A 15,727-nucleotide genomic window follows, 5' to 3' on the forward strand; every position below is an offset into this window, starting at 1 on the left:
GTTCCATGCCCCTAATCAATGATATGGTAGAGATTTTTTCCAGCCTATCAATAGCACAACTGAAATAAAGAGGAAGCTGATCAAAACCTTGTAATTGGCAAGAAATCACAGTTTACCTCGTAGGAAGTTATATACCTGGAGAAAGACAGAAACCATTTACATAAACCCAATGCACAGCCATCTGCTCATAATGCTCGGGAAACCTTGGTTCACTTTATGTCCCTTCTTTGATGGTTTCGTGACCAAACAATGACAATCATCTCATTAGCGGGGGCCTTTTCTCTAAAGTGGGTCAGCGCCAGGGACTCTGAGCACCGCTACACGTGTCTGTCTTGTAGTTGTGTATTTTTTGGTAATGAGGTTTCCGGTTGCTCGATTTCATAAGCAACCAGCTTGCAAGTAATAAAAGGCACGAAAATAGACCTCAGAAATGAACACAGCCGAGCCCACGGATTGGGCATCTCCACGATAAAACCGACGGGACAGAAACGTAGGTGCTGAGGGCAGAGACCCCTCACCTGCTCCGTCGCCCACAGCCTGCATCAAGGACCATGGGGACGGAGGGGAGAGAAGCAAGTGGCTCCGTGGCCCAGACATGAGGAGACTCGGGTTACTACCAACAACTGGCCGGAATTTTACCCTCCTCTTCCATCGTAACGTCAAAACAGTTCTAGCAAACCGACATTTGTTTTTGTTTGGTTTTGTTTCCAACGGATGGCGCATGGAGCCGACTGAAAAGGGAAGCCCCCAGAGACCCCGTCAGGTAAAACAAAGCGTTGGTCCTCCTTACTTTTCACCGTGAGGTACATGGACTTGCTGACGTCCGCGCCCACGTCGTTGCTGACCTTGCAGAGGTAGTAGCCGCTGTCTTCCTCCACGACGTGCTTGATCAGCAGCGACCCGTTGCTGAGGACCTGGATCCGGCCGTTCAGGGCAATGGGCTGGAACTGGGGAACCCCAGCACCTGGAGCGCGAGACAAAAGAGGAACCGTGATGTGAACGTGCATTCACGTGGTGGGTGCAATGAGCCCAAGGTCGCCCAGGATCATCAGGAGAAGTGACTGACATTGAACAGGGAGCGGAGATGACAATCATGGGGTACACGATGCTTTTATTTGTTCTTCTTCCCTCTGCCATTGAAATTCTTGTTTGGAAAGAAATACATGTGTTTAAAATGACAGGATTTCAAACCCTGAGATACAGAGTAAGAAGCCTTACAGATAGTTTTTACATAGAACGACGAATTGAATGAGTGCTAAGTAGCTGATAAATTATTCCAAGTCATCGCAGTAGAATGACTACAGAGGGAGACATCTCTCTTTGCACCAAATAAACTGTGTTCCCAGGGACTTCGCACGAATGTAAGCATGGCGTGCTTCAGGGACATGGCATGTGCAGACCTCGCTGACTACACACATCTGAGTCCCTAAAGAGAACACAATAATTGCAGGTTTCTCTTCTACATGCGGCCATGTTCCTGTCTAGAAACACACGCACTGTTAATGCCATTTAATACTATTTCATTAAATAAAGTCAGCTCGTTTCCCTAAAGCACCACCTCCTCAGGGGGCTTGTACCCAAGGAGATAATGGCACAGGTGTGACCTAATGTCAATGACAGATCCACACATAACTGTTTTGAAAAAGATAGTTTAGAAATAATGTGACAGAAGATGAATGTCTTGAGAGATGTCTGGGGAAACGGTAGTTTGGGTCAACTTGCTGTGGCGCTTGCCCCCCTGGTGAGGCTCTGATCCAAAGCTTAAAAGGCTGACAGGGCTTCTGTCTTCTCTGAAATGAGACAGGTGCTGGGGCAAGGGCCCAGGGGGAGGGAGGGATTCCATCTTCCTGGAGAAAGCCCCAGAGAGGAGCTGCTGCTCGCTGTGGCCCTGAAGCCTCCATGGGGGCTGCACAAGGGGGCGGTCACCAGACCCCTCATGCGGGACACTTCATGCTTTGCATCTGGGGACATGAGGCCGGGAGGCACTTTCTCCTGCTGTCTTCCCCCGAGCTGACTGTTTGCCTACTGGTACCCCCGGGCTCACAGGGACAGAGGCTGTGCCTTCCCTCCCTTATTTCTGCTCCACCAAAGAGTTAAAGGAAATTAATAATGTCCGTAAGGGGATCTTCCACACAGAATAAGGAGGACAGGCAGGATCCTTATAGCACGTGGTTTCTATCAAAATAAAACTGCTAGAGGGGGTATAGGAAAAATGGAGTTGCATTTCTGTTCAGGATGAAGAAAGACACAAAAGAATGTCACTTCTAACAACAAAAGAGACTGTTAATCTATAATATTATACTTTTCTTGGAATGAATCAGAAAGTTGAAGCCACATGCCACTAGGTAACCAATTAATTGCAAAGAATTAAAAGCTCTGCCAGTAAATATGGGTTATATAAACAATTTCATCTTCGGCTCAGGATGGAAGGAGCAGGTAAAAAGTAAGGGTCTAGAAATAACTATAACCTACCTCGATCTCTTTTATGCATCATGGCCAGAATTCAATAAAAATTATGAGATACACAGAAAAAACAAAACAAACAAAAAAACCCAAAACAAGAAAACCAGAGAAGAAAACATGAACAGAACTTTGGTATGGAAGTATAAGACAGAAAATTTATAATAATAATGATTAGTATTCAGAAACAAGTGGAGATTCAGAAAGGACATTAAAATTATATAAAAGAAATAGGTACATAAGAAAATGATAGAAACAAGAAACACAATGGTAGATATGAAGGATTCCTTAAACAAGGTAATAAGCAGATTGGAAATAGCAGAGGAAATAGTTTGTGAACACAAAGCAAGATATTGAATTTCTTTCAATAGAAATTATCCAAAGTAAAACAAAAAGTGAAAAATACAGAACAAATGGTCTAAGAGCTTTGGAACAAGATCAAATATTCTAACGTTTATAGTAATTATAGTCTCAAAAGAAGAAAGGGGCAGAAGAAATGATATTTGGAATACGGAAGACTGTAATACCATTATCAATTAATTTAATAGACATTTATAGACCTATGCACTCTACACTAACAGAATAAATATCAGTTTTGAGTGGACACAGAACACTTATTAAAAGAGACAATATCATGGGCCATAATACACATTCCAATAGAGTCTATAATATAAAAATAATACAAATTATGTTCTATTTCCACAGCAGAACTAAAATTAAAAATCAGTAACACAAATATATCTGGAAAACCCTCAAATATTTTTGTGCTATTGCTTATTTTTTAAAAATTTGTTGCTTGTAATTATTCAGTTATTTTACAATTAATTGACTTTCTGTCTTTTCTGCTCCACAAGAATAAGGGCCATCTTACAATGAACCCCTTTACTTGTCAATCAGTCCATCAATAGAGAGGAAGATATAGTGACAGCCAATATCTTGGGGACACCCCTGGGGTAGAAATATGCACATTTAATGTTAAAAATGCATCCCTGAGTTGCTTACTAAAAAATGTGCTGATTTTATTTCCAACAGTGCTGGCCGAGGGTTAATTTTTTCCTCATCCATGTACACTATTAATCACTTTAATCCTCATTATTACAGTATATAACTCATTGTTTTAATTTGTATAATTTAACTTTTTTGTTTTTGTATTTTTTTGCTTGCTTGGTTTGCTTATACAGAAATCAGAGAATATCTTTTCATGAATTATCAATGTGTACTTGCCCTGGCTGGTTTAGCTCAGTGGATTGAGCATCGGCCTGCGAGCTAAGTGTCGCTGGTTCGATCTTCCAGTCAGGGCACATCAGAGAAGGAAAACTCTGACTCCAAAAAACCTCCGCTGCCTTGCGGCATACCTCTTCAGGGGAAAGGCTAAGGGAGTAAACCCCGACAGAAAATCCGGAGCCGGAGTCCCTAAGGCGGTTTGACGTTGCAGTCAACACCGGCAACTCCTGCGGTGCACCTGAACCCAAGCTGTATCGACTCCGTCTTTCCCTTGGACCCTTCAGCTGCGAAGAGAGGGGGTGGTCTGCTGCATGGGCAACAGCAGACCCTCCATATTACCCTGCCCAGGCTCTGTAGCTTCAGCGTCATCGCAAGATGTCGATTCAACATGGGAGAAGACAGATACCAAGTCACTCCCGAGTCGGACTGCACAGCCATTCTCGGCGGTGCAGATAGACTCTTAAGAAGCTACACCATCGTCTCTCGAGACGGACGGCTGCCAACGACTTGTCCTTTGGTGAATTGTCCACCCCTATCCTGGGCTCTTGAATCTATTGGACTTCTTGTTTTTTTATTCTTCATTTTCCAAAGCACTTTGGGTCTTAAAAGTGTTTCTATATGCTTATTTTAAAAACTTTATTTTTTCTCTTGCTCTTTTAATCAGGACTGAATGTTGACTATTATTGGCTACCTTTTGGTTATCTGTTGAGATGATCATATGATTTTTCTCCTATAAAAGTCGATTGTCTCTTTTAAGGATTTGGTTTTATAAATCATAAAATTCCTCCTTATGTACAAATTGTACTTTGGAACTTTTAAAATAAAAAAAAGAAGCCTGCAATTTTTATTGAAGTGTTTACATTCGGTCCACAGTGTGAAAATCTGTCAAGGCTGCATTGGGAACATTGGGAGCATTGGCCTTTTCCCAAGCTAACAACAAAGTGGGAGCTAGTTCTTGTTTAAAAGACACAACCTGAAAATTCAGACCACTTCAGGATTTAAAATATATAACCATAGGGCAGCAAACGGGAGATCTCAAAATGCTATGGGGTTTATAAATCATGTAAAACTGTGTTATAAGAACTTTAAAAATCTAACAAAATGCTGATAGAATGTGAGAAAGTTACAGGTCTGTTCACATAAAAAACATGTGTTCCCTTCCTTAAAGAATTTTCACCAGAAAAACACCTGTAATATTTGACACAGGTATACTAAAAAAAATTGCAATATGAAATTTAACAGTGTTAAGCTGCCTCAAACAGCTGAAAGCCTTATCTACAAGACCTATCTGGAGAGAGAAGCTGCCTCATTAAAAGGTCCTAATGAAGCCAGAAATAAAGTATAAATGCATTTGAAAAACATTAAGGTTTCTTTTCTCACCAGAAAATGAACTTAACACGAAGGTTAATGCCATTTATAAATTTGCTCATGCTTGCTAAACAGAAAAAGAGTGCACCCATTTCTCCGCCATCAGGATTACGGGCCCAGGGGTTAGCACTTGGTTCATTTGAGGGACGTGGATTTTGCCACGCTTTGATAGAATTAGCCATCATCCACTTGAAATTCGTCATTTATTGCGAAGCGCAAAATTTAACAGAGTGCATACAATATTCACAATTCTGTAATCTTGTTAGCAAAAGGTAAGTGCTTTGGGTAATTAGCCACAAGACACACTATAGCAACCAAAAGTCGTTAATTAAAAAGCTGTCACTTTTCTGTGGACAGCTGGGGTCAAGTGGGGACATTTTAATGGTCTACTACATGGAAAGAAAACGGTAAGGCATTATGTAAGGCACGTAGCGAATTACTGGTTATGCTAACACTGTGTGACCTTTCCTAGTTACTGCAAAGCTGTGCCTAGCAGTGTTCTCAAGGACTGGGGGGCTGGGAAGAGTGGAAGAGCATAGCCTAGTGTCACCAAGGGAACCCACGTGGAAGGCAGCAGCCAATACTGTTCCATCTTGTCTTCCAAGACAAGATGGTTTGTCGTGAGAACCCTTGGCTAAGAGTCAGAAGAGCTGGGTTCTGAGGCAATTTCTGAAACTTACAGACTATGCCCTTGAGTAAGCAGGTAGCTTACTCTTTCTGATCCTTGATTCCATCACATGGAAATGAGAAGAAAAATCCATTTCCATACTATGCAGATCGCTGCTCACACCGATGGAAACGAGGTTTATAAATGTGTTAGTGCCCATGTGCAAGGACCAGACGCTGGCCAATGAGCATGCGCAGAGAGTCCCCCTGGGACATGGAATGAGTTGATTTCACGTAGAACAGAAAACTAAAAGGAGAGCTCCTTATGCTCCTCGGATGGTACCTGAATGGTCAAGCTGTAAGTTATTCCTTCTCCTCACCAAGGCCTGTAACACACAGTCCCTTTTATCCTTAAGGAGAGTGTGGTGTTTTCCTGAGGGCTGAGTTTGTTTTCTTGCGCAAAGAGAGGGTTTCCCTTCTCTGAGCAGAGCTGGGGTGCAGAGAGTGAGCAGGTACAAAGACAGAGGTGGAGATGGGAGGGGAGAGAGCAAGCAGCAGTAGCAACAGCAGCTGCACCTGTGTCCGGTTGAGCAGCTGGAAGGGGAACCCTAGCTCAGGGATGGGGTGCTAAGTTCCGAGGGTCCTGTTCTGCAAGTGGAGAGAGGCACTGTCCAGAGACACCGGCCCAGTTCTAGGCTGGAAAGCTACCCCAGACTCCAAGAAAGAAGCTTCCATGGGTACAGCATGTGCATGTCATGTCCCTCTGAATGTTTGCATCAGATATTGACTGTGGGTCCTCAACACCATGGCTCCCTACTAAACTCTTCCCTAAATTTTGGGGGCTGGATGCCTGAAAAAGCATTGTCACCCAGTTCTGGTTTCTATGTCACCAGTGAGAATCTCTGAAGTATAATTTGGAAGTTGCCAGGAAGGAGAAACTGTCGTCCTCCTTCAGAAGCAGGAGTCAATGCAGGGCCAGACACCAAACACCCAACCACCAGAGAACAGATTGTTGCTTCAGGACACAGGCAGCAGGAACCACAGCTGAGCTGGAAGCGGCTTCTCCGGGTCCCCACATCGCTGAAGTTCCTGAAAGGTAGTTCAGTTCTTACCATCCCTCCCAAAGCTCTGCATACATCCTAGTCCCTCAAAGCCCTCCTTGATCACCACACCCTAAGCAAGACAGCATCAGGATGGATGAGTATCATTCTGTTCACTGTGCAATGCAGCCTTCTTCCCTTAATTCCTTTATGTTTATACCGAAGAAGTCTGCTCAATGAAAACAATGAACTTAGGCGGACAGGGTAGTGCTCACCCAGGGCTTCTTACAATTTGGTAGACCCCTAGCTGAGCAAGTCAATTTCATGACTTTAACTCTGAACTTCAGCTGCAAGGATCCTTTTTTCTCATCAAGATGGAACATTGGTACCTCACCTACATCTCAGGAAATGGAACCATGAGTTGGCATGATTCAGCACCTGTCAACGGAACATGTGATCCTGGAGGAACTTTAAGTGGTTTATTCATGCTGATGTCACCGTGGCTTTGTATCGGGACTGTGAGCCATGAGCAGCCCCTGCAGCTGTGTCCATCACACCAGGTCTTCAGCCACCACTTCCCTGGAGCAAGAGAGCCCCAAACATTTGCCCTCCATGCGGCTGCCTCTGTCTACAAGGGTCCTGCTAGGAAGTTCCTGAGGAAAGGCAAGGAGAACGAGAAAAGATGGAGGAATGGAGGGAGGGCCAGATGGGACCCAGGGTCTATTGTTCTGGTGACCCTACCAAGGATCAGGGAGACTGTGGTCTTCCTGGGTAGCAGGGCGTCTACAGTGGTCTTGGAGCAGCTCCCAGGACCACTGAGACTTCACTCCCAGAGGAAGGCAGGAGTTTTTCATCCCTGGTGAGTCTAAGGAAGAAATGAAAATAATATGTTGAACACTCATCCTCTCTGCTCACCATCTTTTTCCAATGATTCATTATTGCTGCGCAAAAACCCGCTGCCCCTACTTAGGGAACACAAGGCAGTGCTGCTTATGTTGTATGTGATGGAGCCTCATTCAACTCTGAAGCAGAGTTTGCTTTCACCATTTGTGCTATGAGGAGGTGCTGCCTTATTCTCCTTTTTAGGTTCTTTGAGATCTTTCCATGTTTTAAGATTCATACCTTGTCACATATTTGTGTGCTTGTGGATAAGAATCATTGGATAACAACTGGTACCTGATAGCCTGGGCAAGGCTGATGCATGAGTTTGGAGCAGATGTTGCTGGAAAGACCTAAGGGCATAGCTGCAGGTCCAGGAAATCAATGGCACGAAGAGGTCAAACCCATGGGGTTGAAGGCTTGGGGTGTTCTGACCCACACAGAGAGTAGGACAAGAGGTGAGTCCGGGAGCAGGCATGGTCAGAGATCTGGGTGGCACTGGATAGGCAGGCAGGGAGGTGAAACAGTGGGTAGGTGGGACCAGGATTACATGGTATGTCCCAAGGAGATGACGCAGGCAGTGAGCCAGTTTCCAGAACAGAGATGTGGAGAGGACACTTGTTCTGACCAAAGACTGAGCGGTCATTCGAGGACAATGTGATTGGTCATGAGGGTGAAGAAATGAGGCTCAATGCTTTGAACAATCAGCCAGGGGGGAGGCTCAGGCCCAAGGTTGGGGACAAAGTGCAACCTGCAGGGACATAGGGAGCAGGACTCAGGGATCAGAGCTTGGGAAGGAACTTTGGAGAACCAGAGAACCAAGGACCATCCTGGCTGTGCCATATGACCCTCCCATAGAGTTCTTTCAGTAGGAAATCTCCCACTTCCTAGAGGGGAAACAAAGGACAATCTGAGTGAAGAGAGTACTTGTCCTTTGATTGCTTGTTCCCATTTAGATTTATCATTTGAATGCAAAACTGGCGAAGTGCAGCACAGGCCATCTCTCGACTGCAGAGGAAGAGGTGGCCTCAGTCCTCTCACCAGGCAGGTCCGGAATTAGTGTTGGCAGAAAATGTGTCCTAGGATGAACACGTTCAATGGACTTGGGCTTATCCCTTGCTGAGTGTTCTTGGCATTCCAAGACATAGGTCTTGGGGACTGTAGAGGATCCTAGGAGGTCATGTTGATCTTGGCAGAGAAAGTGTGCAGGACCAGGGTGGGGCTTCCCAGGGAAAGCCCAGAGAGCTCACCTGAACACTTTGACCTGGTATTGAGTACAGTGCTTGTTTCTCAGTCCAGAACCGGGCACACTGCATGGAAACTCAGAGAACTCTTGTGCTTCTAAACAAAAGGCCCAAGTTCTGTTGGCCCCCGTAGAGTCTGTAATAAGAGGGAAGGGCTCTGGCAGGTGGGTTGATAACAGGCTGAAGAGGACACTTCTGGGACCTTAGTGGTATGGGACAGCTAGACCCTCTGGTAGGCTGCACCTTGTGGGTATAGAAATGACAACCTCCAACAGCTTTCTGGGGACAGCAGGAGTTACCTGAGCAAAAGCATAACTGTTGTGCACCGACAAGTGATGAAGTCTCTGTGGCCTCCAGAGAAAAAATGGAGTTGGGAACTTTGGTCTTATGTGACTATGCTCCAACTAAGAGCAGGAATGGCTAGGAGGAGGGCTGGGAAGAAAGCCAATCTAGAGGACAAGAGGCAGGAGAAGGAGGGCCCCATCCCAGTTGCAGCCATCTGTATGGATTAGAGAGCGGAGGAAAAGAGGGATGCCCCCAAACTAAGGACGGCCTCTCCCTTGCTGGGAGAAGAAAGATGCATGGACAGCTGCAGAGGCTGGTGAGAGAGGGAACACCTTTCCCCCAGAACACCAAAGAGAGTCAGAGAACATTATAAGCAGAAGCTTATAAATCCTTAATACCACAAATACATAGAAGCAAGCAATAAAGTTATCACGCACAAGATATCTGGATAAATGGAGAGCCTGTCCATGATATCGGCTGGGAGGGCTCAGTATAGTCCTGATGTTGTTCTCCATATTGACATTTAAATTTATTACAACCCACAAATTTTTCAGAATAATTTTTGAGGAAACTTGATAACATTATCCTCACATTCATCTAGAAAACAACAAGTAAACAAACAAACAAAAAAATCCACGTGAGATGTCTAGGACAGTTTTGGTAGAGAAAAATAATGAAGAGAATATTCTTTTCCTGGATTTTAAAATATATTTGGAAGAAATCAATCTCTGATTTATGTGGCCAGAATAGACAGATCAGTGTAACAGACAGAAGGATAAAACACTTCTGTAGGCACATTTATTTTCATAAACTATAAAGCAATTCAAGTCAGTGGGAAAAAGTTGGGCTATTCAATGAATGGTTTTAGGATAATTATCTAACCAGGTGAGCTGATAATGACAATAATGATGATGATGATAACAGCTAATGTTTATTGACTAATTGCTATGTGCCAAGGACCATAATAAATGCTTTCTGTGGGTCATCTTACTAAGTCACCACATTAATCCCCTGATTCTATCTGCTTCACATATGAAGGAGCCATGGTTCATGCAGGTGAAGTAATTTTCCTGCAGCAACACAGCTAGGTGGTGGTGTGTGTGTCTGAACGTAGCCCACTCTTTTCACTGATATCCTCTCCTACTTCTCCTAGACTCCTACTTTACTTATTTTTCTAAAATAAAGTCCAAATTTAATAAAGCTTAATATATGAACAATAGAAGTTAAAGTTTAAAGATGGCAGCACAAAACCAGCATTTCTTCTTCTCCTAGAAACCATACAGAAGCAAATAGAAGAAAGAGAAATAGAAAGCATAAACTCCATTTTGTGTGAAATTAGGCACCATAATAGCTAGAATGTCAACCCCCAAACAGGTAAGTGGGAAACCAACACCATGCACTGAGCAGTGTACACACAGACGAAGAGAGGTGAACCATGGCTGTGACTCTGACTCACCAGCAGACTATGCAGCATGCATGTGGGGGGTTTGGGGGCAGCTAAGGGACAAAGCCAACACCAATGACCAGTGTGCAGTCTGGCTGGGGCAGAAGCGTCCCTGAACCTACTGTGGGTGTTAGGGTCAGAGAAGCAGAGTTCAGAGAGGAGCCGGATGTTAGCACAAAGCAATCTCTTTGAGTTTTCTTCAACCGTGAATTCTCAAAAGGAAGCCAGAATCTCACAACAATACTATGAGAAAAGTGCAGAGGAAAAAAAAAAAATAGAAAAAGAGCTTGGGGAATGAAATCTCCCCAGAGAAATGTTGCCATGATTGAGATAGAAGCTTGGGGCAGCCACTATGCAAAACAGTAGGAAGGTACCTCGAAAAATTGAAAATGCAACTGCCATATGACCCAGCAATCCCACTTCTGGGTATACAGCTGACAAAACCCAGAACAAAAATTTGCAAGAATATATGCAAACTATGTTCATCACAGTGTTATTTACAATAGTCAAGATACGGAAGCAACCCAAGTGCCCATCGATAGATGAGTGTATAAAAAAGCTGTGATACACACATATCATGCAATACTACTTGGCCATAAACCCTGGCTGGTTTGGCTCAGTGGATTGAGCGTCGGCCTGTGAGCTAAGTGTCGCTGGTTCGATCTTCCAGTCAGGGCACATCAGAGAAGGAAAACTCTTGACTCCAAAAAACCTCCGCTGCCTTGCGGCATACCTCTTCAGGGGAAAGGCTAAGGGAGTAAACCCCGACAGAAAATCCGGAGCCAGAGTCCCTAAGGCGGTTTGACGTTGTAGTCAACACCGGCAACTCCTGCGGCGCACCTGAAGCCAAGCTGTATTGACTCCGTCTTTCCCTTGGGCCCTTCAGCTGCGAAGAGAGGGGGGGTCTGCTGCATGGGCAACAGCAGACCCTCCATATCACCCTGCCCAGGCTCTGTAGCTTCAGCTTCACTGGAGAGGACACTCCAGCATCATCGCAAGATGTCGATTCAACACGGGAGGAGACAGATACCGTGTCACTCCCGAGTCGGACTGCACAACCATTCTCGGCGGTGCAGATACTCTTAAGAAGCTACACCATCGTCTCTCGAGACGGACGGCTGCCGCCGCCGCCGACGACTTGGCCATAAAAAAGAACAAAATCTTATCATTTGTGACAGCGTGGATGGACCTAGAGGTTATTCTTCTCAGTGAAACAGTCAGTCAGAGAAAGACAAATATCATGTGATTTCACTTACACGTGGAATCTGAAGAACAGAAAAAAAAACACACAAAACTAAAACTGACTCATAGATGGTGACCAGAGGGGCGGGGGGTCAGGGGACTGGGTGGAAAAGGTAAAGGAATGAAGAAGTACAAATGGGTAGTCACACAACAGTCATGGGGATGTAAAGCATAGAGAATGAAGTCAGTGATATTGTGGTGACTATGTACGGTGGGTGCTTGGGATAACATGGGAACGCTTTGTAGGGTACATGACTGTCAGAACACTAAACTGCATACCCGAAATCGGTACAAAATAGTATTGAATGAAACTGTAATTAAAAAAGAAAAATAAAGAAAAATAAATAAGTAAGAAACAGGAAACTAAAAGAAAAAGTCATGTTATGAAGCAGGAGCTCAAGAAGGAGTAAAATGGGAGCTGGTAGAACGAGAGAAAAAAGGAGAGAAATATAATCAGAAGAAGGGAGGCAAAATTGGAGGGTGCAGAGGACAACGGACCTTGCTGGGGAAAAACACGCACCGACTAGACGTGAAAAATAATAAGCAAATTGGGAGCACAGGAGTTAAAACATCAGAAGAAACCGACATTCCCAGAAAACAGGCAAAAGGAGTCCCTTGATGCTATAATTGGAGACCCTGAATAAGAAATGAATAGCATGGAAGAGAACAAATACTGACAGATAGAGCAAAATAAACATTTTCTTAAAGAAAAGGCGATGTGAGTTTACATATTGAATAAGCACACTCCATTGGTGGGAACACTGAGCCCAGATGAATGACGTCAAGGCACAGGCTGCAGATTTACCAGACGTCAAAGTCAGCTCTTGGGTGCACAAAGCGTGAATGAAGTCCCTTCTAATGGGAAGCCAGGCAGCCTCTGCTCCCTCCTGGGACCTACTGTGAGTTATCAAACTCCTACCAACTAAACTGACTTTGTATTTAAAAAGTGATAGACAAGCCACTGAATGAAGGAGAACTTGGATGATGCCTCCCTGGAAGAAGCACGGCCGAAGGACCGGTGGTCAGTGCAGGGACCACGTAACATAGCACAGAGGCGGAACTAAGGGTGGACAGGTGGTGGCTGGACAGAACATGGAAGGTGGAAGCCATGGCAATGGGGAAAGCATTTATCAAAAAAAAAATTAGAATGTCTAGAAAATCTATCATTGCTTATACTGGAAATTGATGGTTGTGTCTACAGAGAGAGAGGCCCAGGCCACTGACTCTGATTCTAGCCTGCACTGCTCTCCTGGAGTTTCTCCGTTTTGATAAGTGGCACCTCCTCTTTTCTCGAAGACCTGGGCCCCATCTTTGACTGTGCCCTTTCTCGCATACCCACATCCAGTCCCGTGGCCAAATGGATTCAGAATCCAGTTACTTGCCCCTCCTTCACCATATTGTCCCCTGATCCAAGCCACATCAGAGGCCAGGCCTCCCAACAGGTGTCCACCTGCAATTGCTACCCCCCACACAGTGTACCTGCAGTACAGCAGGGCCACGGGCACCCCTTGGAAATGCCAGGCAAACTGCACACTTCTCTTGGACCATGGGAGCATCACTACCATGATGTCATCACCACACCTTGGCAAAACCACGTCCCTGAAGTAACTGATGAAGAATCTGACCTCCTGGGGCCCCAAGCATCTCCTTTCCCTCACTCAGCCCCAGCTTCAGTGTCTTCCTTGGAGTTTCTAGAACATTCCAGGCATAAAGCCACTTCTGCCCCTGGATTTGGCCCTGGTTGGTCCCTTGACCTTCAGTGCTCCCCCTGCAGACATACACACCCCTCATCTGCCATCTCTTTAAAGTCTTTGCTCAACCATTACCTTCTCCTGGGGCCTTTCCTGACAAGCCCATTTTAAATGCAAACTACCTCCTGCTCCTCCCTCACCCCTGAAAGCCAGGTACACTCTGAGCCTCATCCTTGGAATTCCCATGTCCAAGCTTCCTTGGAGGTCAGAGGTGGCCCTGTCTGTGGGCAGCCAGAGAGCCAAGGGTGACCAAGCAGACTGTGGGCCTGAGCACCGGTGATCTCTGACATCAGCAGCCAAGTAGGGAGTTGCCTTGGTCCCCGAGACAGTGAATGGAACCCATTTATTCCACCATTAATGACACATACGTGCTCAGCTGTGGATTTCTGGGAGCACAGATGAGACCCACCATCGTATTAAGCCATGATTTTTTTAAATCTTTTTTTTTTTTTTTCAGATAAGAGGACTTGTTTGTTCACGTAAAAGAAAAAAACATCAGGAGACAGAATTGAATGTCTTGGAATTCATGTATCCAGATCCAAGGTCAAAAAGGTAATAACATTATTTTCAGCAAAGATTGTTCCATTTCTGCAATAGCTGCCCTTAAACCACTGCGATTTACTTAGCAATGCTGCCGGCGCGGGACTCAATGGTCGCATCTCTCAGAGAAACAGCCGAACCTGTTTCGTCGGAACCATTTTGTCGCCTACGAAGGAGCTGCGCCTACGCTCTTAGTGAGCACTTGTCTACCGGAAACAAGGTCCATAAAGAAGGCTATGTTTTTCTTAAGAAATATTACTTGGGTGATTCAAAAATATAAAATACCCTTATAGTCTACTGGGAAGTATTTAAAAATAAGCCCAAAACTTGGTATTTTGCTGATTATCAGAAACAGGCAATGCAGTAAACTCTGGGGGAGTGTGTGAATTAAAATTCGGGCCAGCGGTCAGTGCAGACTGAGACCACAGACGCTGCTTACTCTTTTAGCCAGCAATTCTGTGGATAGAAAATTACCCCCAGGGGGGAAAAATGGACACGTGCACAAAGATCAGTGAGACAGAGGTCACTGTGGCATTTTTATAGCAGCGAGTAACTGGAGAGAACAAGCACACCATGCCCAGCGACAGTGGTGCACGCACCTCACTGCCACGTGTCCGTCCTCCTCGCATACTCAGGGGCAGAGCCCGAGCTGTGGTCACGGGGGCAGCGCGCTCAGTGACTGCACAGCCCGCAAGTCCCCGTGGTTCAGGGTGACTCAGCCAGCGAGACATTAGCGGAACTCACGAGTGATACCTTCGGGAGAGACCCTACGAGGGAGCTGACGCAGGGGGGAGGGGCAGCCCTCTCCCTAGGCCCTTGCCCCCCTGTGGGAATGTGGAAGTGGCCGCGGGAGTGCCGTGACCAGTTTTTGACGATGGGAGATGCTCGCTAAGAGTAGCCGACCACAGAAATACAGGCAGGATGCGCTCCTGATGACTCAGAGGAGGAAAACGACTTACGTCCAAACTCCTTGTGGCTTTAAGTCACTGAATTTGATCCCAACAAAGGCAAAAAGTAGTTAGATGTACTTACTGATGTCTGAACATAAACTCTACATAGACACCCCAAAATCATATTGAACACCCATATTTGTTGACAGGGAAAGACAGTCATAACACATTGTTAACTGAAGAAAGAAGATTATGAGTCAGGAATATATATTTACATCCATACATATTATGTATGTGTATAGGTATATATACATATATACACATATATGTGTTTGTATATATTTATTTATATTTGCTTGGGATCAAGTCTGGAAGGCTAAGCAAAAGTGTCTGCAATAGTCATCTTTGATTATCTCTGAACTATGTTATTTGAGGGGAACCTTTTTAAAAATTTAATTTGTTGCAATTTATAATTTTTCTTTGCTTTTATATATCATGAAATTTAAAGACAGTAAGTCTACTGTAGCTTAATCTGCACATCAATACTGGGAAGAAATGAAATGTGCATAATATCCATGACAGACAAAGCATTATTTAATCTATGAAAAACATTCTTATAGATAAATAATACATAGATATGTATGCAAGTAACATGAATGAGAACTTTTCCCAGGGGGAAACAGAAGTGGTCAGTTATCATAGAACAAAACATTTTTAACATCATTAGTGGTCTAACTATGCAAATTAGAACAGA

General features: G+C 44.7%; 1 protein-coding gene across 1 annotated transcript in view; it reads right to left on the minus strand.

Moving 5' to 3' along the window:
• The window catches only part of DSCAM (DS cell adhesion molecule), a 425,587-nt gene that overhangs the window by 158,312 nt on the left and 251,548 nt on the right, over positions 1–15,727 (minus strand). Inside the window, exon 11 of the mRNA XM_090271008.1 lies at positions 791–964. Within this exon, the coding sequence (XP_090127134.1) occupies positions 791–964 (174 nt within the window). The remainder of the gene's footprint in view (positions 1–790; positions 965–15,727) is intronic.

The sequence above is a fragment of the Furipterus horrens genome, unplaced genomic scaffold (assembly GCF_987537825.1).
Source record: "Furipterus horrens unplaced genomic scaffold, mFurHor1.1.pri manual_scaffold_1, whole genome shotgun sequence".
NCBI classification, from domain to species: domain Eukaryota; kingdom Metazoa; phylum Chordata; class Mammalia; order Chiroptera; family Furipteridae; genus Furipterus; species Furipterus horrens.